Genomic DNA, 27,917 nt, shown 5'->3' with positions numbered 1-27,917 from the left:
GCTCTCTTACTTTGGAGACACGCATGAAAACCACTGTGTTTGCGCACTTGGGATTTGTAAGTCTCGTTCAATTAATGCGGCTACTAAGGTAATAATGTTATACAATAAACTCTGAACTGCTAAGCCTTTGAAGTGATGATAGCTTCCATTACATGCACTGGAGTCACAGAAGCCGGAAATGTGAAATAAGTAAGGCCAGGTCTGAGCTATGAATCCTTAACAAACAGGGGAAAATAGAAAGAACAATGCAGCTGTCCCATTAGGGACTATAAGGCCGACATTCTGTGTTGACAATCTCTGTCATCACACAGAGGCCCAAATGACATTCAAAATCTTTAACCCTTAAACCAGCAGACTCAGTACATTGGTGGGGGGTTGGAGGGGCTCAGAATCAAGCCTGCTGTTAGACTGCCTTTATTAGGAAACATGACGGTAGTGCATTGTTGTACTACTTGAGCAAAAAAAGGCAGAAGTATTCCTTGTTGTGACAGATGACTCCCCTGAGAGGTTTGATACAACAAATGTGACAGGTCTGGCTAATCTGTGTTTACAAAATGAAACAAGAGAGAGCAATGCTGAGCAAAGAAGAAATGAATCTACGAGGCACACAAATGAATCTTGTATTTAGAACATGTGGTTTATTGCTGCCATATTCTTTAAAGAATATTGCTGAAACTGAGTCTCTCTTACAAAGACAGTAGTACTAGGGTGTTGTACAGTGTTAGCCATTATGAATGTAGAGAAAAGCCAAGCAAAATGACACTTTTTATTGGCTAACTAAAAAGATTACAAAAGATAGCCAATACAAGGTTTCATTTTGCTTGGCTTTACAAAGACAGTGAAAGTGTGACCACTGTGTCTCAACCCTAAATAAGAGAGCACTTCCCTAAAATACTGCCTACTTTGTAGTGAGATTCACCCATCGAGAGAAACAAATCAAAGACACAACATGCTTAATGCCTCATTTCTTTCTTAACTTATCATGGCGCCTTTCATAGCTCAGAAAACACAGCCCTGAAACACCTTACACACAGTACAGTGGTGGCTCTGAGGCTAAGGATCTGCACTGGTATTCCAAAGGTTGCCGGTTTGAATCCCCGTCACTTCCAAAAGAGATCCTACTCTGCTGGGCCCTTAACCTTCAATTGCTCCAGGGGTGCTGTACAATGGCTGACCCTGCGCTCTGACCCCCAAGGGGTATGCGAAAACTAACAAATTCCTAATGCAAGAAATTGTACAAGGTGAAATACAGAACAACAAAAAAAAGATGAAAAATGTGTGCACAGAATAACTCAAACCAAATAGTTTGTTTTAATTCTTAAATTCACAAAATGACTAAAATAAAACCCACAGGAATGTTAAAGTGAAATCTTGCCATTAATTTGTACTTTTCTCGTTTTTTTTTGCACAGACGCAGCACTGATTTAGTCACTCATCTGTAGATAACAATGCACCCTCGATGACTACCTCCATGTTTATTCTCTTTCTCACCAATGGTGCGTAAAGATCAAAGTCCTCCTAGTTGTCTTTCTCAGGTACACAAACGGCAACTATTAAGCAGCAGAGTCTGCAGCCATGACTTTACTCTGCCATCTACTATGAAGTTCATCTCTTCTTTGTCATCACGTTCCTTTTTTCTTCCTGATGTACTCTGGAAACTAAGGTAAGGAACTTTAGACAAAAAGTGTTGCAGATTGGTCAGACATGCAAATAGGAATATACTCCATACATTCGACAATAAAGCTTAACTAGAACCTGATCAGGGAGTAATACAGTTAGTTGAGCTTTAAGCATCAGCACATTAACAGATGTACTGCAAAACATTCCTCTTATAACACATAAAGCCTTACTGTTGTGAAAACACTAAATCATATATCAGAAATTTAGTTTTATCCATTTCTTTTTTTGTTAAGATCAAAGTCTTTAGGTAATGTAATTTGAGATTCATTCTTGGCAAGCAGGACACAACATAACGATAGGTTAGCCGAAGTTCTGCTCAAAATGTTCAACTAATGATTAAAATGTACAGCTTACTGACCCTGGCACATTCTGTAGATCATTTATGAACTGTGGAATATTGTTTTACTTCTGCATTTTCTCTTTATCCACTGGTTAATCTTTATATAGTGTCTCTCAAAGGTTTTACAAATCATGCTTAACATTGCCCTTTCTTAGCAAGTGACATCTTCTGTCAATGTACGGTTTACTTTTTGTAATAAGTGGCATAATGAGTACAATGCTAACTCTGTCTTGTTTCGTGCCTTTCTTAGTGAACGTTATTTTATCTCAGATAATCAGTCCATTTTTCATGCCACCTTTCAGATGATACCATCTCATAATATACAACTGACTATTTTTTAATATTAATGTTATCAAATATTAAAGCATCTCATAAAACATACTACTTTATCTCATATACTGTAATTGTTTTTTATTTTTATACCTTATACTGAAAACTCACTGGTATCTTATCAGATTAAATTCTTCTTTATTTTCCAATCACCCTTCAGAGTAAGCAAACTGCTATCAGCTAATTAATCCTTATTTAACACAAAGCCTTTCCAAATTAACAGCCTTTTATAATGTATATTCTTTTTAGCAGTGTTACTTTGGTCTAAACTAAAAATATAATTTCAAATCAATGTTTCTTTACATACCACATTTTAAATAACACATACAATTAATGACTACTTATTTTATATTACATACCATCTTCTTTTAATCTAGAAATCCTTGATTTTTTACAGTTTGTTTTATAGTGAATTTTTTTGTGCATTTGGCATATTAACATTTTCATAGCATCTTTCATAGAAGCCTTAGTACTGTATCCAAGCAGCAGTTATGTTAAATATTGCCAGTTATAATCAACATTCAATCTTCATTTCATATTTTGTAATTTATTATAAATGCAAAACTTATTGTATTTTAATCAATTAAACATCATTTGCTATAGTGTCTTCATAATGGCCCCCATATTACCTTTGTGGTGCTATTGAATAAAGGGACAATATCTTAAATAAAACTTAATTTTTTTCAGCCACAGCTAGGGTTGGTCCCTGCCTTATGCTTCATAAGCTCTATCACCCCTACAAATAAGATTACACAAATGAATTAATAGATGGATTATTCAAAATGGGCGGCACGTTGGTGCAGTGGGTAGTGATGCTGCCTCGCAGTTAGGAGACCTGGGTCCTCCCTGCGTGGAGTTTGCATGTTCTCCCCGTGTCTGCGTGGGTTTCTTCCCGGTACTCTGGTTTCCTCCCACAGTCCTAAGACATGCAGGTTAGGTGCATTGGCGATTCTAGATTGTCCCTAGTGTGTGTGCTTGGTGTGTGGGTGTGTGAGTATGCCCTGTGGTGGGTTGGCGCCCTGCCTGGGGTTTGTTTCCTGCCTTGCGCCCTGTGTTGGCTGGGATGTGTGAGCAGACCCCCGTGACCCTGTAGTTAGGATATAGCGGGTTGGATAATGCACTTGAAAATACATTTGCTATTTCAACAGAATCATTGTAAGAGAGCTGGGCTGTTCCATTTACATGTCTGCTTACCGGGTATAAGGTAGAACATTCCTCTATCTATTTATGTATTCTATGTACATATCCTTGAACCGCCACCTTATCGTGGTGGAGGGATTTGCGTGTCCCAATGATCCTAGGAGCTCTGTTGTCCGGGGCTTTATGTCCCTGGTGGGGCCACCCAAGGCAAACTGGTCCTCGGTGAGGGATGAGACAAAGAGCGGTTCAACAAAACCTCCTATGAAGAATAAAAAATTTGGACAGCGTTTCCCTTGCCTGGATGCAGGTCACTGGGGCCCCCCTCTGGAGCCAGGCCTGGAGGTGGGGCTCGATGGCGAGCACCTGGTGGTTGGGCCTGCACCCATGGGGCTCGGCCGGGCACAGCCTGAAGAGGCAACCACCTATAAGAGGGGCCAAGGAGGTCGGGTGCAGTGTGAGTTGGGTGGTGGCCGAAGGCGGGGACCTCGGCGGTTCGATCCTCGGCTACAGAAGCTGGCTATTGGGACCTGGAATGTCACCTCTCTGAAGGGGAAGGAGCCTGAGCTAGTGCATGAGGTCGAGAGGTTCCCGCTAGATATAGGCGGGCTCACCTTGAAGCACAGCTTGGACACTAGAACCAATCTCCTTGAGAGGGGCTGGACTCTCTACCACTCTGGAGTTGCCCCCAGTGAGAGGCGCCGAGCAGGTGTGGGCATATTTATTGCCCCCCAACTTGAGGCCTGTTCATTGGGGTTTACCGGGTGGGGGGACAGGTCCTAACTGTTGTTTGTGCGTATGCGGTGAACAGCATTTTGAAGTACCCACCCTTTTTGGAGTCCCTGGAGGGGGTGCTAGAGGGCATACCTTCTGGGGACTCCCTTGTACTGCTGGGAGACTTCAATGCTCACGTGGGCAATGACAGTGAGACCTGGAAGGGCGTGATGGGGAGGAATAGCCCCCCCCCGATCTGAACCTGAGCGGTGTTTTGTTATTGGACTTCTGTGCTCATCACGGATTGTCCATAATGAACACCATGTTCAAGCATAGGGTTGTTCATATGTGCACATGGCACCAGGACACCCTAGGCCTCAGTTCGATGATCGACTTTTTGGTCGTGTCATCGGACTTGCAGCCAAATGTCTTGGACACTTGGGTGAATAGAGGGGCGGAGCTGTCAACTGATCACCACCAGGTGGTGAGCAGGCTTCGGTGGTGGGGGAGGATGCCAGTCTGGCCTGGTAGGCCCAAACGAGCCCCCTGTCAGAAGTAGCTTCAACTCCCACCTCCGGCAGAACTTCGACCACGTCCCGAGGGAGATGGGGGACATTGAGTCCGAATGGGCCATATTCTGTACCTCTATTGTTGAGGTGGCTGACCAGATCTGTGGCTGTAAGGTGGTCAATGCCTGTCGTGGTGGCAATCCCCGAACCCGTTGGTGGACACCGTTGGATAGGGATGCTGTCAAGCTAAAGAAGGAGTCCTATAGGACCCTTTTGTCCTGTGGGACTCTGGAGGCAGCTAATAGGTACTGGCAGGCCAAGCTGAATGCGGCTTCGGTGGTTGCTGAGGCAAAAACTTGGGCATGGGAGGAGTATGGGGAGGCCATTGAGAACGACTTTCGGACAGCTTCAAGGAGATTCTGGTCCACCATCCGGTGTCTAAGGATGAGGAAGCAGTCCAGTGTCAACACTGTATATGGTGGAGATGGTGCGCTGCTGACCTCGACTCAGGACGTTGTGGGTCAGTGGGGGGAGTACTTCGAAGACCTCCTCAATCCCACTAACATGCCTTCCAATGAGGAAGCACAGCCTGGGGACTCAGAGGTGGGCTCCCCCATCTCTGGGACTTAGGTCACCGATGTGGTCAAAAAACTCCTTGGTGGCAGGGCCCCGGGGGTGGATGAGATACGCCCAGAGTTCCTCAAGGCTCTGGATGTTGTAGGACTGTCTTGGTTGACACGCCTCTGCAACATCGCAGAGAGGACTTTGGGGATAGTGCCTCTGGAATGGCAGTGTTCCAACTACAGAAGGATCACACTCCTCAGCCTTCCTGGAAAAGTCTATTTGGGGGTCCTGGAGAGGAGGGTCTGTCGAATAGTCGAACCTTGGATTCAGGAGGAACAGTTTGGTTTTGTCCTGGTCACGGAACAGCTCTACACCCTTAGCAGGATCCTGGAGGGTGCATAGGAGTTTGCCCAACCAGTCTACATGTGTTTTGTGGACTTGGAAAAGGCGTTCGACCGCGTCCCTCGGGGAATCCTGTGGGGGGTGCTCTGAGAGAATGGGGTACCGGACCCTCTGATAAGGGCAGTTCGGCCCCTGTGCAATCAGTGTCAGAGCTTGGTCCGCATTGTCGGCAGTAAGTCAAACCTGTTTCCAGTGAGAGTTGGAGTCCGCCAGGGCTACCCTTTGTCACCGATTCTGTTCATAAGTTTTATGGACAGAATTTCTAGGCGCAGCCAGGGCATTGAGGAGGTCCGGTTTGGTGGGCTCAGGATTGGGTCACTGCTTTTTGCAGATGATGTTGTCCTGTTTGCTTCATCAGGCCATGATCTTCAGCTCTCTCTGGATCGGTTCACAGCTGTGAAGTGGCTGGGATGGGAATCAGCACCTCCAAATCTGAGACCATGGTCCTCAGGTGGAAAAGGGTTGAGTGCCCTCTCAGGGTTGACCCAAGTGGAGGAGTTCAAGTATCTCGAGGTCTTGTTCACGAGTGAGGAAAGAAAGGAGCGCAAGATCGACAGGCAGATTAGTGCGGCGTCTGCAGTGATCCGGGCTCTGCATCGGTCTGTTGTGGTGAAAAATGAGCTAAGCCATAAGGCAAAGCTCTCAATTTACCAGTCGATCTACGTTCCTACCCTCAACTATGGTCATGAGCTATAGGTAGTGACTGAAAGAACGAGATCGCGAATACAAGTGGCTGAAATGAGTTTCCTCCGCAGGGTGTCTGGGCTTTCCCTTAAACATAGGGTGAGAAGCTCAGAGTAGAGCTGCTGCTCCTCCGCATCGAGAGGAGTCAGATGAGGTGGCTCAGGCATCTGATCAGGATGCCTCCAGGACGCCTCCCTGGTGAGGTGTTCCGGGCACGTCCAATCAGGAGGAGGCCCAGGGGAACACCTAGGACACGCTGAAGGGACTATGTCTCCTGGCTGGCCTGGGAACGCACTCAGGATTTCCCCGGAAGAGCTAGAAGAAGTGGCCGGGGAGAGGGAAGTCTGGGCATCTCTGCTCAAGCTGCTGCCCCCATGACCCGATCTCGGATAAGCGGAAGCGGATGGATGGATGGATGGATGGATGGCTATACATTTATCTTAACAAATACCACTTTGAAATAAAGGGGAAGTGCATGTAGTGGTGTAGCCAGGAAACACATCTTTACTCAAAGAATTGGGAAGAAGCTATCGAGGCATGTAGTTGCCTTGACAACCTTTAAGAAGTATCTGGATGAGATAGCTTAGCTACTGACTAAACAATCAAGCTTGACGGACTGAATGGTTGCCTCTCATTTGTCAAATTTCTTATTTCCTAATACAAATGTAACATTAACTCAGTAAGAACGACTCTTACACATACCTTTAACCGGACCTCTTATTTTCGGCAGCACAGAGCTTCAGAGAAGAAACCAACTTTGGATAGGATTGCAGTCCATGAAAAGTGCAAACTCACTGACCTAACTAGATGTTGTTGGCTTGTGGAAAGAAGACTTGGTCCTCAGTGGAAACCCATATAATAAAACAAAACTATAAAGGTATGCATCAGTACCAAAATAAACAGAAACAGCAGGGTAAAGCCAAAAAGATATAATATAGACAAAGAATAAGGTGAAAATCAAATAATGCTAAGTAAAATCCAACAGCAAATAGACTCTGCTTTGGTATGGACTTTTCTGGGGAAACTAACAGCTAATATTATTGTGTTGTAGTCATTTTAAAGACAAAAATAGACCAGTTTTCTAGTGTATAAGTAGTAAGTACAATTAAGGAAAATCAAGTTACTTTAATCTTAGCCAAGTTTCTAAGCATATTACCTTTTAATTTCCAAAGGTTTCTGCGTTGATACCAAAGCACCAACATAATGTTCTTTACAGTGTCTCAATATTTATAACACTTGGCTCACCACAAGATGCCCAATTCAGTGTTGCCCAAAGGTTGATTTTTTTTTCCCCCAATCTAGTGTGATGTAACCGGGGCGCAAGTGAGCTCGAAACCCCAAACACGACAATACAAACACAGTCCCGGGTTCAAATAAAGGTGTGTTTATTAAAGAAATACCTCCAAATGAAGCACAAAATGCACAGGTTATCCCTCCACAATTCACTTCTCCTCTCTTCACTGCACTGACCTCCAGACGAGTGTTGCCTTCCTTCCTTCCAGCTCTGACTCGCCTGTATAAGAGAGAGTGGTCCCTTTTATTGAGGATCAAGGAATACTTCCAGTGCCAGGGCTGCTGCCCATTGGAAGTAATCTCGGGTCATACGGAAGTCCAATGTAGCAGGGAGCACATCTTGCGGCACTCATGGACCCCAGCAGAGCTGTGCTGCTGGACTACCACTCCCTGAATTTTCTGCTGATTCCAAAATGGACGTCAAAATGGAAAGATGCTGTCATCTAGCACCTAGGGAGAATAAACATCCCTCAAAGACTGCCCTTCCCTGTCTTCTTTTATCCCGACCAGGGAAGGTATTATGCACAGGTCTGGTTGGGACGCCTGTCCATTTATGTGGGGCTTCCCTCCCGGGTAAGGGATCTTCTCTGCTCGGGATGTCCATCCATCTGTTAGAGCAGCCTTGGCGGGGATGCCTTTCTACTCACTCGGGGCCTCCTGTCTGGGTAGGGGATCTTACTGACTCCTTGCTGGGATTCCTGTCCATCCCATGTGCCACATACACAAGGTAAGCAACTTTTCAACCAGTTCAGCAATAATGCTTACGTTATAAAATAGTTTTGAAATTCTTTACACCTTTTTGAATTTTTTTAAAGCAAACATTCATTTTTTGTGGAAATGTTTGAATTTGCATAAATCGATATTCATTTTAATTATGATGGACATGAAGGAGATGTTCTGCTTATTTACATTTCCCAATTAACATGTGTCATAGCCCTTTCCATGACAAAATTCAGAAAAATGAAGAGTTTCCTCACCCTGCCAATAACAAAGTGAAAGACTGTGAACTCACTTCCTTCAGAGTTTCGGAATTTTGGGCATTTTTTGCTTTAGCAATCCTTATCCATTTCAGCATTTCTAAATCTTGGTTCCACTACTCTGTGATAAACTATTGCACGGTATAAGGTTGTTTCCAGGTTTATGTCCAATGCAGCCTTAAATTATGCATCTCTGACCCTTTTTTGATACAGGTGGGATTAAAAATGTATAAAGCACCACACCTGATGTAAAAATATTAAACATTGCAACTCAGATTTCAGGAAATTTAACTTAAAATATAGACAAACTCTAAAAAACCATATGCTTGTCTGAATGTATAAAAACAAACCTTGTTTTATACCTGTAACCTTGCATGTTCAGTTAAATATGTTAATTGTAAATGTGTGCCTTGCATGAATTGTTCTTAAAAGCCCTGAAACATTATGTGTCTGTTTATTTTGCTAGCTGATGCACACCAGAAATGGCATTTGGTTTGGGGATTGCTGATCCTTGAGTTTCCTCCTAGTGATTAAATCTTGGATTATATGGTTGTGAGACATGGACGCTATCCAGTGACCTGAGACGAAGACTGGACTCCATAGGTATGGTGTCTCTCCAGAAAATCCTTGGGTACCGTTTATTTGACTTTGTGTCGAATGAGTGGTTGCTCACGGAGTCCTGAATGAGGCACATTACCTGCATTGTGAGGGAGTGTCAGTTATGGCACTATGGGTGTGCGGCGTGTTTCCCCGAGGGTGATCCAGCTCATAAGATCCTCATTGTTGAGGGTCTGGGCGGATGGACTAGGCCAAGGGGTCACCCACGTAACACCTGGCTGCAGCAGCTAGACGGTCATTTTTTGGAGGGTGGGACTGGACCGCGGGTCTGTCTGGGGGGGTTACCAACTGGGATCCCGAGTTGTTTCGTCGTGTGGTGGGTGAGGCAATGCACTGTACCAGGGCATGCTCCTCAACTTGACTTGACATGATTAAATCTTGAAGAGCCTATCACATGACTTTTTCATTTTCGGACCTTGCATTTATGAGTTTCTCACTTAATAGTAAGACAGGGTTTGAGCTAATTTAGCCATGATATCCATTAGCTTGGCATTTCTTTTGCAACTCCGTGACTCATTCCCTGCTGCTGCAGAATAAACATAAAGGATTATTTTAAAGTATTGATGACTGCAAATGATTTAGTCAGAGTACATTCTAATTCTAATCAAAATACATGCAAACAATTCACTGTCTTACTATACGATACTATGACGATAGTTATCTATTTTTTTTAATTTCAATCTTAAAATGGTTGAAATTTTCCATATCCTATATATATGATGCCTTTTTATTTGAATGATCTCAACTAACACTAATGGGTGAACCATCTAGCAAACACAAATGAAGGTTATTCTGAAAGTACAATTTGGTGACATAATCAGAGCTTGTAGCATTTAGCCATAACACGCTTAAGAGGGTGTCTCAGTAATATAATTACTTTTTAGTACATTAATAAAAAATGTAAACATTAATTAATAATTCAAACTCTATAGAAATTTATGAAGTTAGTTATGTTGTCAAAGCAAACAACAGCACACTATTAGATATAAATTGTAAGATCTCACAAGTGATCATGTCAAACAAAGTGAAATCACTGAGCTCCCTTCTATTCGTGTCTTCATGCCTTTGAATTTCTGTGTAGAAGGAGAACCAGAGAGCCTGGGGAAAACATACATAGACATAAGAATAACGGGCAAACGCCACAGAAACAATGACTAGCGAGGAGTTGAACACTGACCTCTGGAGCAGTGAGGCGGCTGCATTTAACAGCATCGGCATACGGCCCTGACAGAACGATGATAAATCAAGTTTGCAGTAACTGATGTTAATTACTTTGCTTCTGCCTCGTTAACAACAACACATTCTTGGGCACTAAAAGCAACAGAATTATAGAGGCATTTACCAATATTCTATAGATAATGGCTTCTGAAAATGGCCGCATGGATAAATGAATGATTTTTTTTGATGAAGCAATTTTGTTTTCTTTTACAGGCTAAAAGACAGAAAGGCCATAGAATGAGAGCTGTGGAATGGAAGCTGTTGAGCAGAAAGATTTCTTTATTCACAGGTGGGTTTAACAGATACAGTGAACCGAATTAAAGAAGATAACATACAAAAATTAAATAAAGGGCACATAATGTTATAATTTGGCCATTTTCTTCTTTTACGTACTCCACTTTGTTACTAATTTTGTTTTAAGCAATATTTTTAATTTTTAAAGTTATTTTGTTTGTTTTCCTCTCCATTTCTGATCACATATACCTCCATTTTGTAACTTTTTTGGCAATGACTCTGTTACTGCCACGGGATTTTCAGATGTATAGAACATGACCCTTGTCCTAGTTTCTAGATATAAAAGCAAACCCCTCTCATGTGTCAGTTAATGTTCTGTAAGGTAGTTTGGGTATTGGAATTCTCCATAGCTTTTCTTTTCAGTTTCAGTGCTGTGTAGTCTCTTCAGCTACTTTCCAATCTAAAATTCTGTCCCATTGCTTCTCATAGAACATATACAGTGGAACCTCGGTTCATGAGCGTCCCGGTACACGTACAAATCGGTTTACGACCAAAAAGTTCGCCAAACTTTTGCATCTGTTCACGACCACACACTCGGTATACGAACAAGCCAGTCTCCCTTTCGGTTTGCGCGTGCCGATGATTTACGCACGTGTTCAGTCTCTCCATGTGCATTCCCTGATCAGCAAGCGAGAGAGAGACGCCTGCACGCGCGAGTGAGCGAGAGACACACACACATACACACACACGCCTGTGCGCGAGAGATGGCTGGACACATAAGGCTGAAAAGGCAGTTAAAGAATGCAGTGGGCTTGTTTTTAAAGAGACAGATCCAAGCATTGTTTTAACCTTGTTGTATTTAATGAAGACTTTTTTCAATTGGATTTTAACCTCCACTTCACTTCTGTTTACAGCGATCGGTTTGTAGCGTGCATTGTTGCAATGTTACTTTTCTTGGTGGTTTATTAAATTACGGATTTTTCAAATGTTCATTTTTTTCCCTGTGCTTAAAACTCATTAAAAAAAGTGTTTTTAGCCAGCTGTTCGTAGTGCTATAGCACAAACTCTTGCAGTGTTAGTTTTCTCTGTTGTTCAAGGTTTACTTAGTGTTATTCAATGTTTTTACATTTAGCTTACTATTACGCTGTGCATTCTATGGTATGATTAACTATATTTGTGCTTACAAATCTTTAAAAAAAATATATTTACATACAGCTTGTACGGTCTGGAACGGATTAATTGTATTTACATACAGTCCTATGGAGGAAATTAATTCGGTTCACGACCAAATCGGTTTACGACCAGAGTTCTGGAATGAATTATGGTCGTGAACTGAGGTTTCACTGTACAGAGTTCAAGACAAGAGTCTTCAAAATGTTGCAGTCACACGGTATATTTGGGAATGAGTCAAATTCTGTAGTATTAGGGTGCTGTGCTGTGTTAGCCATTGTGAATGTAGTGCGAAGTCAAGCAAAATGACACCTTTTATTGGCTAACTAAAAAGATTACAATATGCAAACTTTCGAGGCAACTCAGGCCCCTTCTTCAGGCAAGATGTAATACAGAAACTAGAGTTCCCTGTGCTTATATACACACTAGGACAAGAAACAACATTGGAAAACCTTTAATGGAGACATTTTAGATGTAAAAAATGAATAGACCTCTTCAGGCTAAGATGTCTCACTTAAATGTTGTCATTTGTCCTGGTGTGTATTGTATATAAACACAGGCTGAAGAAGGGGCCTGAGTTGCCTCGAAAGGTTGCTGTGGTGGACAGCGGGGCTCATGCCCGGCCGGGATGCCCCTTCTGTATATGGTCCGGGGGAACAGGCATGGAACAGGCATGAACTGGCAGAAGTCTACGTGACCATCATCATCATCAAGTCCTTCCGTGAGAATCCTAAATCCAAAGAGGACTGTTTCATTTATGTTAGGTAGAATGCCCAGAGGGGACTGGGCGGTCTCATGGTCTGGAATCCCTACAGATTTTATTTTTTCTCCAGCTGTCTGGAGTTTTTTTGTTTTTCTGTCCCCCCTGGCCATTGAACCTTACTCTTATTCGATGTTAATTAATGTTGATTTATTTTGTTTTCTTATTGTGTCTTTTATTTTTCTATTCTTTATTATGTAAAGCACTTTGAGCTACTGTTTGTATGAAAATGTGCTATATAAATAAATGTTGTTGTTGTTGTTGACTGCACAATACCTCCCCTGGGTCATGGGAGGGGAGCCCCTGGGTTGCAGCGGTGCCTCGGACTCCCGCAGGGCTTCATGGGAGTTGGAGTTGGTTACAGCCCTGTTGGGATCCAAGAGTGCCGCCAGGGAGTGCTGCAACAACTGCTGAGCCCTATTGGGCAGGTTTTCTGTCACCCCTGGAAGTGCTGCTGGAAGAAGGTCAACGACCATCTGTAGCACTTCCAGGGGTGTTATAAAAAGAGCCAGCACTGGTTACTCCAGGAGCCAGAGTTGTTAGGAGGGAGAAAAAGCTTGCCAGTGAGGAGGAGGAGTGGTGGTGGTGGTGAAGAAAAGGAGAATTTATTTGCGCTTTTTACTTTTGTGTTTGTGGGACTATGCTGTGCCTGCGGGACACGGGGAAGATATGCCCAACAGGTGAAGACAATAAAAGTTTATTTGTTTTTGTACATGTGCCTCCCGTGTCTGTCTGTGTTGGGTTGGCGCTCATAGGGCGCCTTATCCCATTGCATATTGTAATCTTTTTAGTTAGGCAATAAAAGGTGTCATTTTGCTTGACTTCTCATCAAATTCTGTAGAAATTAAAGGCATTTGAAGCTGCTCAGGTGGATGATGAAAATGAGAAGTGATTTTGTTTCCAAGAAACATCAACACAACTTTAAATAATTCAAAATATTCATTCTAGGCAAAATCCAGTGGACCGGGGTGGGTAAGATGAATACCTAAGAGTTGTCTTTGATTTATGACTAAATGATTTCCTGGCTTTATTTGGACCAGCTTTTCATTGACACACAATTTGCACATTTAATATCTTCAACTTTTCTAGCATGCATGATAAATTACATTATTGTGTATTTCTTTAATAGGAGGTACAATTTGACTTGGGCCTTTGTTCTTCTGATTGGATGTTACCTGGCTTTGCTGTATCCTGTTTATTTCCCAAGGCAGAAAATTATTTGGAGAAAATACATGAAAGAACACCAACACAATGAGGTACAACTTCTACTTCAGCACAGCAGCCTGCTTAGTACCCTGACATGGCCAGTCCTGTCCAATTGTACAGCGCAGTTACAAGGTAATAAGTGACGTACAGAGCAGCATCAGAAAACATATCACATAAACACAAGGTGGAAAGCTACAGAAAAGGGTACTGCAGTTAGCAACTTGTGGAAGCAGCTGGAAGGCGAGCAGAACATTTACACTTACGTTTACTTGTTTGGCTGACACCAACATTTGTTTTCTTTTGGTTTTCCAATTGGAGCCCAATTCAAAAATGAAGCCAGTGCAGTCCAAGGAATCGATCATGTCCTGTGGGCACAGATGGGCCAAAGTTATTGAAAGCAAGGGCCTCGACACTTCCAACAAGTTTAGAAAGCTGTAATCATCAAAAAGAGTGAAAAAGAGAATTAATTTGCAGGCTTCTTTTAAAATACAGTTGTAATCATTCCCTAATTTTGATCACTGTAGTTTTCCAATGAATGACTTTCTTTTTACCTTTGCTATTTTTTAAAACATTCTAGTTGAACAGTAATCATATCAACAACTACAATGACTTTACATTTTCAATAGTGACAGTCACCAATATTTCAAAGAAACAATTTTTCATAATTCTTTAAATTTTGATTGTTAGTGTACTGTTTACTACATTGGAAGATCATAAAATAATTCAAAGCTTAGTTTACCCCTGCATGAGAAGAAACATTACACACACATGGAGAGAAAACAGAAAACTTCAATAAAAGCGTGTCTAAGTGCAATGCCTTGCAGTCCTGTAAATGAAGTTTCTCCACAAGCAACTGTCCATTATGAAAAAAATCAGGCCACTGTCTAGGCTGCCAGGAAAACAGTTTTGCATGAATTCTGTCAAATATAATGCCTATAAAAAGTATTCACCCCCATTGGAAGTTTTCCCATTTAATTATATAACATTGAATCACATTTTATATTCGACACTACAGGTATGTGAAAACAGACCACTGCAAAGTGATTGAAACTAATTACAAATATAATTAATTACACTTGTAGTCATTATTTAGTAGATGCACCTTTGACATTTTCCCATGTTTATAATTTCCCATATTCTTTAAAAAAAATCTAATCTGGATTGAAATCTGGACTCGGACTTGACCTCTAATTCTCATTCTCATTGATAGAATATTAACAGAACATAATAGAACATCATAGAACATTATGGAATATTAATAATATTAGACAAACATAATAGGATATTATAGAACATTGACAGAATATTAATATACATAATAGAATATCATAGAACATTATGGAATATTAATAATATTAGACAAACATAATAGGATATTATAGAACATTGATAGAATATTAATATACATAATAGAATATCATAGAACATTATGGAATATTAATAATATTAGACAAACATAATAGAATATTATAGAACATTGATAGAATATTAATAATATTAGACATAAACATACTAGAATATTATAGAACATTGATAGAATAGTAATAGAATATAATAGAATATTGTGTTTTAAAGCCATTTCTGTGTAGTTTTGACTTTATGCCTAGGGTCCTATTCTTGCTGGTAAACAAATCTTTTGCCAAGGTGTAGGTTTCTTGCAGATGGCATCAGGTTTTCCTCCAGAAATTCCCTGTATTTCCTGCAATCATTTTTCCCGACTACCCTTAAAATCCTTCCAAATTCCTGCTGCAGATCAGCATCCCCACAGCATGAAGCTGCTATCGTCATGCTTCACATTGGGGATGGTGTGTTTTTGCTAAAGTGCATTGTTTGGCTTACTCCAAATATAGTGTGTGTTTCATGGCCAAAATGCTCAATTTTTCTCTCATCAGAACATAAACCTTCCATGTGCCTTCTTGCAAACTCTAGTTGAGATCTTGTGCATTTTGTTTTTTTTTTGTAAATCAGTGTTTTTTTTTGGTCACTGTCCCATAAAGCCATGACAGATGAAGTACTCGCCAACAGTTGCTGCCTGCACAGTTTCTTCAGTCTTATTCACTGTAGCTTGTAACTCTTTCAGAGTTCTCAGAGGTCCCTTGGTGGCCTGCCCCATTCATCTTCTTCTTGCACGATCACTGAGTTTTTGTGAACGGCCTGCCTATCCAGGTTTACAGCTGTGTCATTCTCTGCCCATTTCTTAATGACTGATTTAACTGTACTCCAACTCATATTCAGTGATTTGGATATGTCCTTGTCGACACCCTATGACTTGTGAGTTGCTGGCAGCGTTCTTTTATATGCATTTTGTAGGTTAAGCTGAAATACTGACTCACCACAAGGTGGACCTTCGACATACAGGTGGATTTAAACTACAATTCAAACCACTTAACAGACAGGTGATCTCCATTTAGTTAATTCTAGAATAACTAAAACCAGTTTTATATTCATAATTATTTAGATCCCTTTGCAGAGATCTGCTTTCTCTTCGACATGTTATTCAGGAGGGGGACATGGTGGTGCAGTGGTAACACTGCTACCTCACAGTAACACCAGATTCATGTCCCAGGTCCTCCCTGTGTGGCATTGGCACTCTCTTCCCATGTCTGCATGGGTTTCCTCCCACTTTAATCATGCCAGCCATAATCACAGTAGGGTAAATTGCTATCCAGGAACACCGTCACATTTTACATTGTTTGCCAAATAGTCATTTTTATTTAGTTTAAATGATGTAAATGTGAATTATGTATATTATACATACATATATATACTGTCAACGGCACCCGGGCACAGACAGGCAGACATCTTGTTTTGCACAACCACCACACGTTTATTTACACTATTTACAAATTATTGGTCACAAAGACCCAGTTCAGTGCACAAACCCCCAAATCACACAAAGTCCTGGCCACAATGCCTTTCTTCGGGCCGCCTCCACTCTCCTCTGCTTCGTCCTCCTTCCACCCGACTCCAGCTCTGAATGAAGGGAGACGGCCCCTTTTATAGCTGACCCGGATGAGCACCTGGTGTTCCCGGCATTCCTTCGTTGGCCACGCCCCAGCGTGGCGGAAGTGCCGGCTGTCCTCCCGGCTGCTCTCGGGCGGCGTTATAATCTTCCCCAGCACTTCCTGGTGTGGCAGGAGTGCTGGGGAAACAAGTCCCAAGGCATTGGGGCGCCTCCTGGCGGTGACCACGGGCTCCTACAGGGAAAGGCTTCCATGCCCTTGACCCGTGGTCCCCAAAGCAACCCGGAAGGCGAACCCCACGTGATCCAGGCAGGGCTCTGACCCTCTTCCGGTCCCTCCTGGCGTCCCGGCCGGGTCATGGCCCCTGGCATCCCTGACAGTACATACATACATACATACATACATACATACATACATATATATATATATATATTTGACCCCTACTTGCTTTGCTTGCCAACCCCTTCTCCCCCGCGCTGTTGTGAAGACAGGGTTTCTGAACACACCCGAAGGAGACGCGGCCGCTCTTCCGAAACCCCTTTTAAATGGTGATACAATGGGAAACAAATAACAAGTTGCTTTTTTTTAAACCTCCTCTTTGCTTGATCAGCTGCTGGCTTGCTGCTGCTGCCATGCTGCGTGATCTGCATTTCGGGCGGCGCTTCAAACATTTAAAAGCCTGTACAGCACCTGTCCTTTTGTCTCACTACCTTGTCTCTCTTCTCCCCCAGACATCCTCAAACACTATGTGATCTCTTTTCGCTGTTCCATTATTTCACCAAGTAATATTTTTTGTTTGTTTGCGCTAATGCAATCTTTACTCTCATTTTTTTAAAACTTTCAAATTTTCCTACTTCCATTATCTCTAACCTGCTCTGCACTTGTGTCACAGGACTTGCTTCCAAAGATGGTAAGCATGATGTGACTTGACTGTCTCGCAAGATGTGAAAGTGTCTCTCAGTCTCTCTTCAAAAGATCACGTCTCGTCATACGAAAAAATATATAATTGGAAGGTTGCCAGATAGAAACCGGTAAAAGCCAGAAGTGACTCTACTCCATTGGGCACTTGAGCAAGGCCCTTAACCTGCTATTGCTTCATCCTGGGTATGATGCTAACATGCACCCTGGTCCACCAACTTACAGGGAAAACTTGGGGGTTGGTGTCAGGATTGGCACTCTAGCCACCATAACTGTTTCAGTGTGGTGTCAAGGTGTCCCAATCCAGGTGGGTTGTCATATGATGGGTGCGGCAACATGCTATCAACATAGGATCCCAACCTCTCCTCTCATCTCTAGGGTTTACAGAGAATGGTCTGAAGAAGGGAAAGTAACCAGTGAGTGGCAGTTCTCTGGGTGAAAATGCTTTGTTGATGCCAGACGTGAAAGCAAAGGTAACAGTAACTCAAACAACCATTTGTTAAAACCGAGGTAAGCAGAAGAGCATCGAAACTTGAAGCAAATGGGCTACAGCAGCAAGAGACCACACCGGTGCCACTCCTGTTAGCTAAGAACAGGCAACTAAGGCTACAATTCACACGGGCTCACCAAAATCAGCCAATAGAAGATTGGAAAAACTTTGCCTGGTCTGATGAGTCTGAAATTCTGCTGCAACATTCAGATGGTTGGGTCCATCTCTTTATGACTGTGGTGTACCCATCTTCAGATGGCTACTTCTAGCAGGATAACAAGCCATGTCACAAAGCTCAAATCATCTCAGACTGGTTTGATGAACATAATGAGTTCACTGTACTCAAATGGCCTCCAAAGTCACCTGGGGCCTCATGTATAAACGGTGCGTACGCACAGAAATGTTGCGTAAGAACTTTTCCACGTTCAAATCGCGATGTATAAAACCTACACTTGGCGTAAAGCCACGCACTTTTCCACAGTACCTCATACCTTGTCATATGCAAGTTCTCTGCTCGGTTTTGCAAACTGGCGGCACCAAGCATCAAAGCAATGCTACTGTTCCTGTGTGGTTACTCCTTACTTTCCTGACGTGGCTTAATAAATACAATGAAACTAACCGCATATTGTTTATTAGTGCAATGCATATGATTGTAATTAACTTGTAACAATATTATGGTCCAGGGAATAGCTATAGTATTCCAAATACCATAACTGCTTTAGCATTGTTACTCTCACTGCACCTTCTTCTTCTTCTTTAAGCTGCTCCTGTTAGGAGTTGCCACAGCGGATCATCTTTTTCCATATTACTCTCACTGCACCACTCGGAGTATTTATATCACTGTATCTGAGTGTGAATCACAGCAGCAGCTGATCGGAAATAGAATTATCGGTATATACTATCAAACACACGCTGTCTCAGCCACTGCAAAATGTTTCTAAGCCTTTCCTGTACGGACCTCGAGGTTCAGAAACAGTTTCATCCCAAGAACTTTAAACAAACTTAATCAATTTCTCCGTGTAGAACTGTTTGTACTTATAAATACAATTACCTCACTGTAAACTTGCACTACAGTTATAATATTGCACAACCTGAGCCACTTTATAAAGCGCGTATTTACATATGATGACAATATCATTTTTAAGATGAAATGCAGCAAAATATGTTTATTATATTATACAGATAAAACTTTAACTTCATTTAAATAATCTATATTCTTCACTGGGACTGGCATGAAGGATAGAATGATTAAACATGTACTAAGAAGATATTTCAATGTTCCTTAAACGTTTTGAAGAATCGGCGCTCTAAGCTTACAGATGGCTTAATGTCTATTACAGAGCTGATTGTGTGGCGATCCACCGTGCATAAGATAACATATTGACATTGGACTTTCTCTATTGGACATAGAGCCGCCCATAAGTACTGCTGCAATAAATAATTTCATCGAAGGTCGCACACAATCACTGCGCCTTGAAACCCATGTTTAATAACGTGCTTTAACTATCATCATGAAAATGATATCACGTATACATCTCAGTATTTTAGTTACTCAGAGAGCTGTAATATCACAAATGTAATGGATTCTCTTTTCTGTTGGAGGAAGAGAGCCAGTTTAAGAAGCACGTAGTGATTCACACACATAGAGCACATAGAAGATCACATACAAAACAAAGCATTTAACGTGCTACTTTAATTACGATGTGATTTGAGAAACTGGTTAATTAAACGATTTTAAGATGAAGTTTATGATGTTCTACTTTAATGACAAACTAAACTACGTGATTAAAGTGGAAATTTTGAGAGTGAAGTTGACATTTCGTGCTTCTTCCCCACTGTGTGCCTTTTTTTTCTCTGTACCCTGATAAGCTTTCATATGACACTCAGACAGTGGGCTACAACTCACCTTTTCACGGCGACTTTGATATGTGACTTCTTTTTTATTTCCAGCACTGTGCAATTTTGTGAACGTGAGCTTTCAAGTTTCTCCAACACGCTATATCACTCGATCAACTTCATTTTGTTGATTATACCACGGTTTATTTGAACAAATACAGTAGTATGTTTTTCCTTTGCCTCCACTTGGTATTCGCTGAAATTCTTATATTTTCCCCCGTGATTTTCCCATTGTCTTTTCACAGAAGACTGCGCTTAAGGGAGATTATATTGACTTGCATATTCAAAGAGGCGTAATTCTGGGAGGAGTTGGGGCGTTACATAAAGCGCGTGCACGAGCGTTAGTTTTCACGCTGATCGGGTTTATGTAGCAGAAGAACGTGGAAGTTGGAGTACGCACAGATTCCTGCATCTGGATTTTTATGTGCGTAAGCACATTTCGGCTTTTGTGCTAACGCCATGTTACAGTGCGAGTTCTACGCACGGCCTTATACATGAGGCCCCAGGTCTCAATCCAATAGAGCACCTTTGGGATGTGGTGGGATGGGAGATTTGTAGAAACTACATGATGCTACCATAATGAGTATATGCTATGAAGACTTATGGTAGTTCTAAACGCAGAATGGGGTGTAACTGTACCCAGCAATGAAACATGGGTAACTAGAGTCAAACCCTTGATAGGATGCTACACCCAGTAACCACAAGGGGCCACCTCTGAGCCCCACATCTCAGGCACAGCAATGCCCAACATGTTTCTGAGTTTTAATTCAATGCATTATTTATATCAAGCACCCTTACAATAATCACCCATAAAAACATCAATAATTAAATACAATAATTCTGTCAAATCATCCTTTCTTTCTTGCTCCAAGAATGTTGCCCGCTGCCTCCCGACTCTGACTCCCTGATGTGAGGTTCCTTTTCAAGCCAGACCCGGGAATACTTCCGGTGCCACAGCAAGTCCTCTTGGAAGCACTTCCAGGTCATATGGAAAGCATGGAGTCTTCCCCCGACAGCACTCAGGGACCCCGACAGGGTCTGGCACTTGCAGACTCCAACCGCGAAGCATCACTGCGGCTGCCCAAACTAGGACACCACAAGAGGACCACTGCCACGGGCCAAGGGGGATGGAACTGGTCCTGGCTTCTGGCTTCCACTAGTCCAACAACTGCATTCATCCAGTCAGGAACAAAGTTGTTGCCTTGTCCAGCTGGCGAGTTTGTCTGTCCTTCCATCCTGGCTTACAGTCTAGGCAAGAAATCACGTTCCATCCCATCCTCTTAGGCACTTACAGCCATTACAATGAACAATTAAAATTACATCCTCTCTTTAGACTGTGTAAGGAAACCCAACTACTTCCAGTGCTAAACTGGGAAAATACTCAAAAGCCACAGAGAATGAAATCCATACTTTCATATTGCACAGAAACAAATCCATTTTTATTTCATATATCGCCCTTTACGGTAGTTACTATCTCAAAGTAAGTACTAAAGCAGTTAAATAAATTTCAATGAACGGTGAGTACAATGCTGCATTGCATGTTCAGAAGACTAGACAGAGATCAAAGTACAACTAACAACAAAGCATCCCCAAAAGAGAAAGGTTAAAAGTTCAGCTGATTTTCTAATTAAATAAGGAAACTTGCTGATTTGTGACTTTTTACTTACTTTCTCATTGCAGGTGTTGCTGAATCATTCAGCAGAGCTTCTAAACCAGCCCTGTCACCTAATGTGGAGCCAGGCAAGGCTGAGAGAATTGTATTCTGGAAAACTTGCTCCTGGAGTTCCAGTGTTCCTGCAAATGGGTGATGTTGGGAGTACTAAATCAGGTCTAGATAAGTTTCGGACTCCTTTTGGCCTCAAAGGCAATACAAAATTAGCTATTAAAGCCTTACAAGGACTGCCTCACACCAGTTTAACTCCTGAACTGGTCAGCAGAACCTGCAAACGCTGTGTAGTTGTTGGGAGTGGAGGAGTGTTACACGGAAGCCGACTTGGTAGCCATATTGACAGGCACAATATCATCATTAGGTGAGTAAGGCTGTCTTTACAGACTGCATGGCTTGTGACTGATTGGTGTGCAACTTTGGCTTTTACACGTGGTACAGAATCCTTTTTAAATAAATATGCATCCTCTTCTTGTTATGCTTTCCAGCATTAGTATGTGATGTTAGTGTCCTGAACTCAGTCAGTTCATGCGGAGAGTGAAGTGTGTATTGCTGGCGTTACCATAATTTGGGATCTGCCACAACCAGACAGTGCAAGTTAATGTCCTCCTTTTGCCAGAAATGCACAAGAATAAGGATGCATTTCTTCAGTATTTGCAAGTCTCCAGTATGATTTTTGAAGTTGGCACTAATCATTTTGATTTTCAGGAAACAGTTATTGAAGAGGAGCTTTTTATTTAGTGTGCATAAGAGCAAAGATGAAATGTCAGAATTTAATGTTGCCTAGCTACCTACCCAGATAATAGGAAAGTGACGTTCTTAAAATTGCTTAAGAAATCATAGTTCAACCACAAATTAAACTCAGATCTTCCGCCAAGGCTGAAGGAAAAAAAAGTTGTTAAATATCAAGGTTCAGACAATGCATCTTCCTTAGTAGTAGCAGTAGTTCTAGTAGTATTGTCACATTAACAAAGCCCTAACTACAGTCATTCTGTCTTTAACAGCAGTGGTCATTATTTTAAACTGTGCATGGAAAATGAAGTATATGAACAATGAAAAAAAGGTCATTTTATGCTGGTGTGAAAAAAATGTTGTTTTTTTTTATATGAAAAAAATAAACAAGCATATATCATTTTTATTTTTTCATGATGTTACTTTTTAAAATAAATATTTATTTTAATAAAGCTCTGCAGCTGTTAGAAATCTTTACAAAAATATTGTTTATTAAATATCTACTTATCCAGAAACAAAGCAGCTTTAGCCAATAACAACACAGAATTATGATGGGGCAATGATTAGCACTGCTGCTTTAAAGCTCCAAAAAAATGGGCTTGAATACTTGTCTGTTAACAATTTGCATTTGTCTGTGTGAATGTTTTGTGTAGGCCAATGTGAGGTTTTCTAAGAATAAAGTGGTTTTCTCAGATTTACATGTAAGGCAGGCAAGATGGCACTTGATTAGCTCAGTATAAACTTGTGTGCATGTGCCTTATAACTGCAGTGCCAGCTTTTGTTTATATGCATTGTGCCCGATGTTGACACAGTTACTTTTACAGAACTTTCCTTTTTACAGCTCAAATTAAAGCCACTCTCGATGGATACATCCCATGTACTCAAAAGAGATAATTGTGTGGCATCTCAAATGCTAGGTTGGACTGTGTGCCTTATTATGCAAGCACTATTTTAATTGGCCATGTGTTAAACAATGCCTGTGACTTAATTCAATCTATACTCATTTTAGACTAAATGATGCACCAGTGACTGACTTTGAGGAAGATGTTGGCTCACGAACAACTATTCGCCTGACCTATCCAGAAGGAGCCCCAAAGTCCCCTAAAGAGTACAGTAACAACACCCTCCTTGTCATAGCCATTTACAAAAGTGTGGACCTAGCCTGGATCTCCAGCATGGTAAATAAACAGACACTGGTAAGTAGTTGAATAACTGAATTTGACATTCGGTACAATTCAAATGCAAATGCAAATGCCACTGTGATGAAGTAACTTCAGATCCAGAGTCCACAAAGTGTTTTCTCAGTGAATATGCCGTGTTCACTGGTGACTTTGTTTGCCGAGTATTTTCCTGGAAATTCATCTTGCTGCTGGCTTAGGTGAATATTTTTTCTCAGTGCCCCATGATGTTTTGCGAGACCAGTGTGACATCATTGAACTGTAGCACCAATGAGCAGAACTTTCATACATGCCTAATGTAAGACCGTTGATGATATACATCCATTATATTACAACTCAATCTCTACTCAGATTTTCATCCTTTATGCGTTAGATAAAAAAATAAAAAAACAAACAAACCTTGCAGTATTTTCATTTGAGGGGCACACTCATGGACCGTAAGTTCTGCTACTGGATATATAACACTGATCCCTTTGCTCCAGCAGGATAGCACCGCACGGCGACATTCATGCATAATTAGCCACGCGACCAGATATGATCTGAAAACAAGCCTTATTGGCAGAATTCCCACATCAGAAAACAGAGAAAACCCTGCAAAATAATAATAGTGAAACACTTAGCACTATTTACAAGGCATTCCTTTCTTCTTGATGTAAGAAAAAAGTGAGAACCATTGTTTTGCCTTGGTAGAGTAATATATTGCTCTACTTTCCCCTTTTGTATTATTAATAAGTAGTGTTTGTCAGAATCTCAAATCTCACAGACTTACCACTGCAATTAGGTGTAGTAAAAGACAAACAGGAGTTAAGTTACACATAAAATAATGTATTATTGATAATATTCAGAAATAATAATATGCAAAGTACATTTGAATATTGGCAACCACACAACTGGATAAATGGTGATGTGTTGTTTCAGGCGGCACACAGACTTGTTAGTTATTTAAAATGTCTCTAGTTAACTCCTTGAGGGCTGAATATTTTTTCCCCAAAAACTCATTTTCTGAAAAGCACCCATTGCACTGGTTTCACACATAACTCAACATAAACCTTCTGTTGCTATGTGCTGTGGCTGCTGTTGGTGCCCATTTGGCATCTCTGGCAGCAATGGCTGTGCAGGGGGCGGCTTGATGGCCAGCAGGAATGCACGTCAGGCCGGCTACCTCTCTCTCTTCGCACAGCAGGTAGGCGACGGTAGCAGTCACAGAGTGACGCAACATGTTTTTACCTCTTTTCATCATAAGTGGCGGTCCTCCTAGGAGAACACTGCAGTAGGTGTATCCGCTACACAAACATGTTCGGCACCACAATTAGCTGGAGACTGATAGGCTGATGCTGGTACTTCACTTTCATTTTCAATCTCCAGATCACTTGCATCAAACTTGGAGTCCGAAAAGTCAGAGTCCAATTCAGCAATAATATGTAAAACGTCCATAGAGTATTTTGCTTTAGTCTTGCTAGATGTCGCTGCCATTTTACAGGCTGTTTGTTCTTCACTTCTCATGCATGTGCAGGGAATCGAGGTCAAATTAACAAAGCTACGTAATTTTCGTTCAACCAAAGAGAGTTGAACTAAAATGTAAGGGCGAGTTTTGTCACAGTTTAAAGCTGTCCTCTACCCCTGAATTTCCACAAAAGTCACCATCAGCCTTGAAAGAGTTAAGGCATCATTTGTGATCAGCTTTCTTCAGAATAGGCTCTATTGCCTGTCTCAATATAGCTGCTGAGCTGTGTTATTCATTGTGTTGTCCTTTTCAGTTCATGGTGTGAGATGGGTATTCAGCAGTTTGGTAAGACAGAGAGATGCTCCTTCATCAGATGCTAGTAAGAGAGAGAGAGTGAGATTAACCAAGTAAATTTTATAGATATTCTGTCCAACCCCTACAACCAATAGGGCGTTGTGGTACTTAAAGGCTTCTGATACAAGCCAATTCCAAACAGCCATACTTCAGACCAATGAGGAAATAGAACATCTTAACACCTGCCATCCTCCAATACCATTTGTTAAGGTAAGGCGTAGCAGTTAGGCAGCCTGGCTTTCTTGCGGGGATTGAAAGACTTTAGCAGAGAAACACTTGTTTCAAGCACATCCCCCAACTCTGTCATAAAATTCACTTTCCTGACTTAGTTTTACCCAAGTTACAAATAAAGACATAACAAAATATTTATCAAGTTATATGCAAAATCTCACATCACAACAACCATTTGCACATATAAAGAGGAAACAAAAAAGATGTTCCAGCTGCGTCCAGATCCATGACTTCAAACAATGGAACGCACCAGTCCCACTTGTACTCCAAGGTTGGAGCTCTGTGAGCGCAATTAATCTATATTTTATTTACTTATTGTTAGTTTATGGCCATTTGTTGTATTTTGATCACATTTTGGCTATATTAATCGATTCACCATAGTTGGCATACACTTCCCTAGCCTTCAGGGACACTTAAAAGATCATTGCACCATTATAATTCACTTAAAATAAGTTCAGTTTCCCCTTCTCCAGTGACTTCAGTACATTTTGTGGACTTTGGTGGAGTTCTGAACGTTTCTGTGATCTTGTTGAATTCACAGTGAAACGAACTCTGAAAGTGTCTGTTCATCACTAATCATAAATAAGACTGCATTTAATAACAGCATTATATTAAGAATCTAGAATTTGATTTGACTTCATTCCTCTATTGTTGTTTAGAATTACCATGCTGTATTCTAGTCGCTGTTAATACATCAAAATGGACTGCAAGTCAAACTGAAATAACACTACACCCAATAAAGCTAAATGGCCTTTGTGCTTGTTACTGAAACAGGCCTATTAACTGAATTTGATAAATATCCATAAATATTAAGTAAGAAAATGTTTTTTACAGTAACTGATACTGTTAAATACAAAGGCACAATGCAACTTGCTGGTCAACTGAATTTTTTAAAGACTTTCATCTGATGTTTCTTTCTAGGGATGGTGGACCAAACTTTGGTTTTGGAAATCAGTAGTTGAATCTGTTCCAATTAAAGCAGAGAATTTCCGAATCCTAAATCCCAAGATTATCCTTGAGACAGCTCAGGAACTTCTACAGTATCCAGAACCCCACAATACGATGACTGCATTTTCTCAGGTGAATAAGTTCTACTAGCAAATACTGAACTATGCTTTGCATTTAAATTTTATATTTTCAGAATTGTAGCTCACATTTATTTAATTGTGCCAAGGGTATGTTTTCTTAGGTTTTAATCTAGTTCTACCACTATGAACTAATACGAAAACAGAATTCTTATTAGCACTCTCAGAGCAATTTACAGTGTAAGTGCTGCATAATTTTGGTTAATTTAAATCAGTTACCTTTTTTAAAGTCAAGATACATTTGACATTCATACAGTACTTATATATATATTTTAATTCCACTCTGCTGCAACACTCAACTGTTTTTCCACAGGCAATTTAAACAACAACAAAATTCATGAGAAAAAAAAGATCATAAAGAAAATGGCAATAAAAAAACACTGGTTCTATGCACCAGTACTGTAAAAAGCTTGTCAAAGCCGCTGTGATAGACTTTAAAATGCAAACATAACTCTACAGTGTTAATCAAATCTAAAATCCATATTGTTATTGGATTAATTATATAAGGTATTTATTTTGTTTTTCTCTCTTTATTTCTTTAAGTCTAATTATCAGTGTAACTGCTATCAACAAAGGATAAATGAAAGTTTAACTATGTAACCTCTCTCTGGCAGAAGAAATAATGTACTTGTGCTTCATAACAGGTTCCTACTATAGGGATGACTGCCGTAATTGCAGCAATAAGACTGTGTGATGAGGTCAGTTTGGCTGGCTTTGGCTACAGTCTCGAGCAACCTGATATGCCTCTACGTTATTATGATACACTGCGCATGGATGCAATGAAGGTACAGCCAATACATGATGTGGAAACAGAAAAGATCTTCTTAAGAACTCTTGTTCATGCCAGGGTAATAAATGATCTGTCTGGTGGTATCAGCTAGTAAACATGTTGTTCCAGTTTGTACCAACTTTAGTATATAGTGTATATATACTGATATTTATGTTTAAAAAAAAAAAAAAATACAAAAATGAATCCATCAGGCTTTAAATGAACTATACTGAGAAAGGTTTGTGGGTCTGCACTGTCCAGTTTGTCGATCACCTTTTGGTCCACAGTAAAGGGAATTAAGAAACGTGTATTCATATAAATGTACAAAAAAATATTTTTTTACTGAAAGCATTGC

The 27,917-nt window shown here is 41.0% G+C and overlaps 2 protein-coding genes across 6 annotated transcripts in view; one reads left to right on the top strand and one right to left on the bottom strand.

Moving 5' to 3' along the window:
- The first annotated feature begins 1,534 nt into the window (after positions 1-1,534).
- Positions 1,535-27,763, top strand: st3gal7 (ST3 beta-galactoside alpha-2,3-sialyltransferase 7). 4 transcript variants are annotated; one of them, XM_039774858.1, is made up of 9 exons: positions 1,535-1,663; positions 7,091-7,237; positions 9,097-9,233; positions 10,680-10,755; positions 13,760-13,886; positions 21,784-22,133; positions 23,511-23,697; positions 26,630-26,788; positions 27,438-27,763. In XM_039774858.1, exons 4-9 carry the CDS (start codon positions 10,718-10,720, stop codon positions 27,672-27,674), a joined length of 1,098 nt encoding a protein of 365 aa, XP_039630792.1. In that variant the 5' UTR covers positions 1,535-1,663; positions 7,091-7,237; positions 9,097-9,233; positions 10,680-10,717; the 3' UTR covers positions 27,675-27,763. The 4 variants fall into 4 exon arrangements, with proteins under 4 accessions (XP_039630792.1, XP_039630782.1, XP_039630773.1 ...); XM_039774848.1 differs by lacking the exon at positions 9,097-9,233 and having other exon boundaries at positions 7,096-7,237; XM_039774839.1 differs by lacking the exon at positions 9,097-9,233.
- hps1 (HPS1 biogenesis of lysosomal organelles complex 3 subunit 1) overlaps positions 25,133-27,917 on the bottom strand; it is a 44,457-nt gene continuing 41,672 nt past the window's right edge. For both annotated transcript variants that reach the window (XM_039774819.1, XM_039774827.1), the window contains one exon: positions 25,133-25,499. The gene's annotated coding sequence lies outside the window, so the exon portion shown is untranslated. The remainder of the gene's footprint in view (positions 25,500-27,917) is intronic.

Source organism: Polypterus senegalus, chromosome 1 (assembly GCF_016835505.1).
Source record: "Polypterus senegalus isolate Bchr_013 chromosome 1, ASM1683550v1, whole genome shotgun sequence".
Classification (NCBI taxonomy): Eukaryota; Metazoa; Chordata; class Cladistia; order Polypteriformes; family Polypteridae; genus Polypterus; species Polypterus senegalus.
This window is presented reverse-complemented; position numbering and strand designations above follow the sequence as displayed.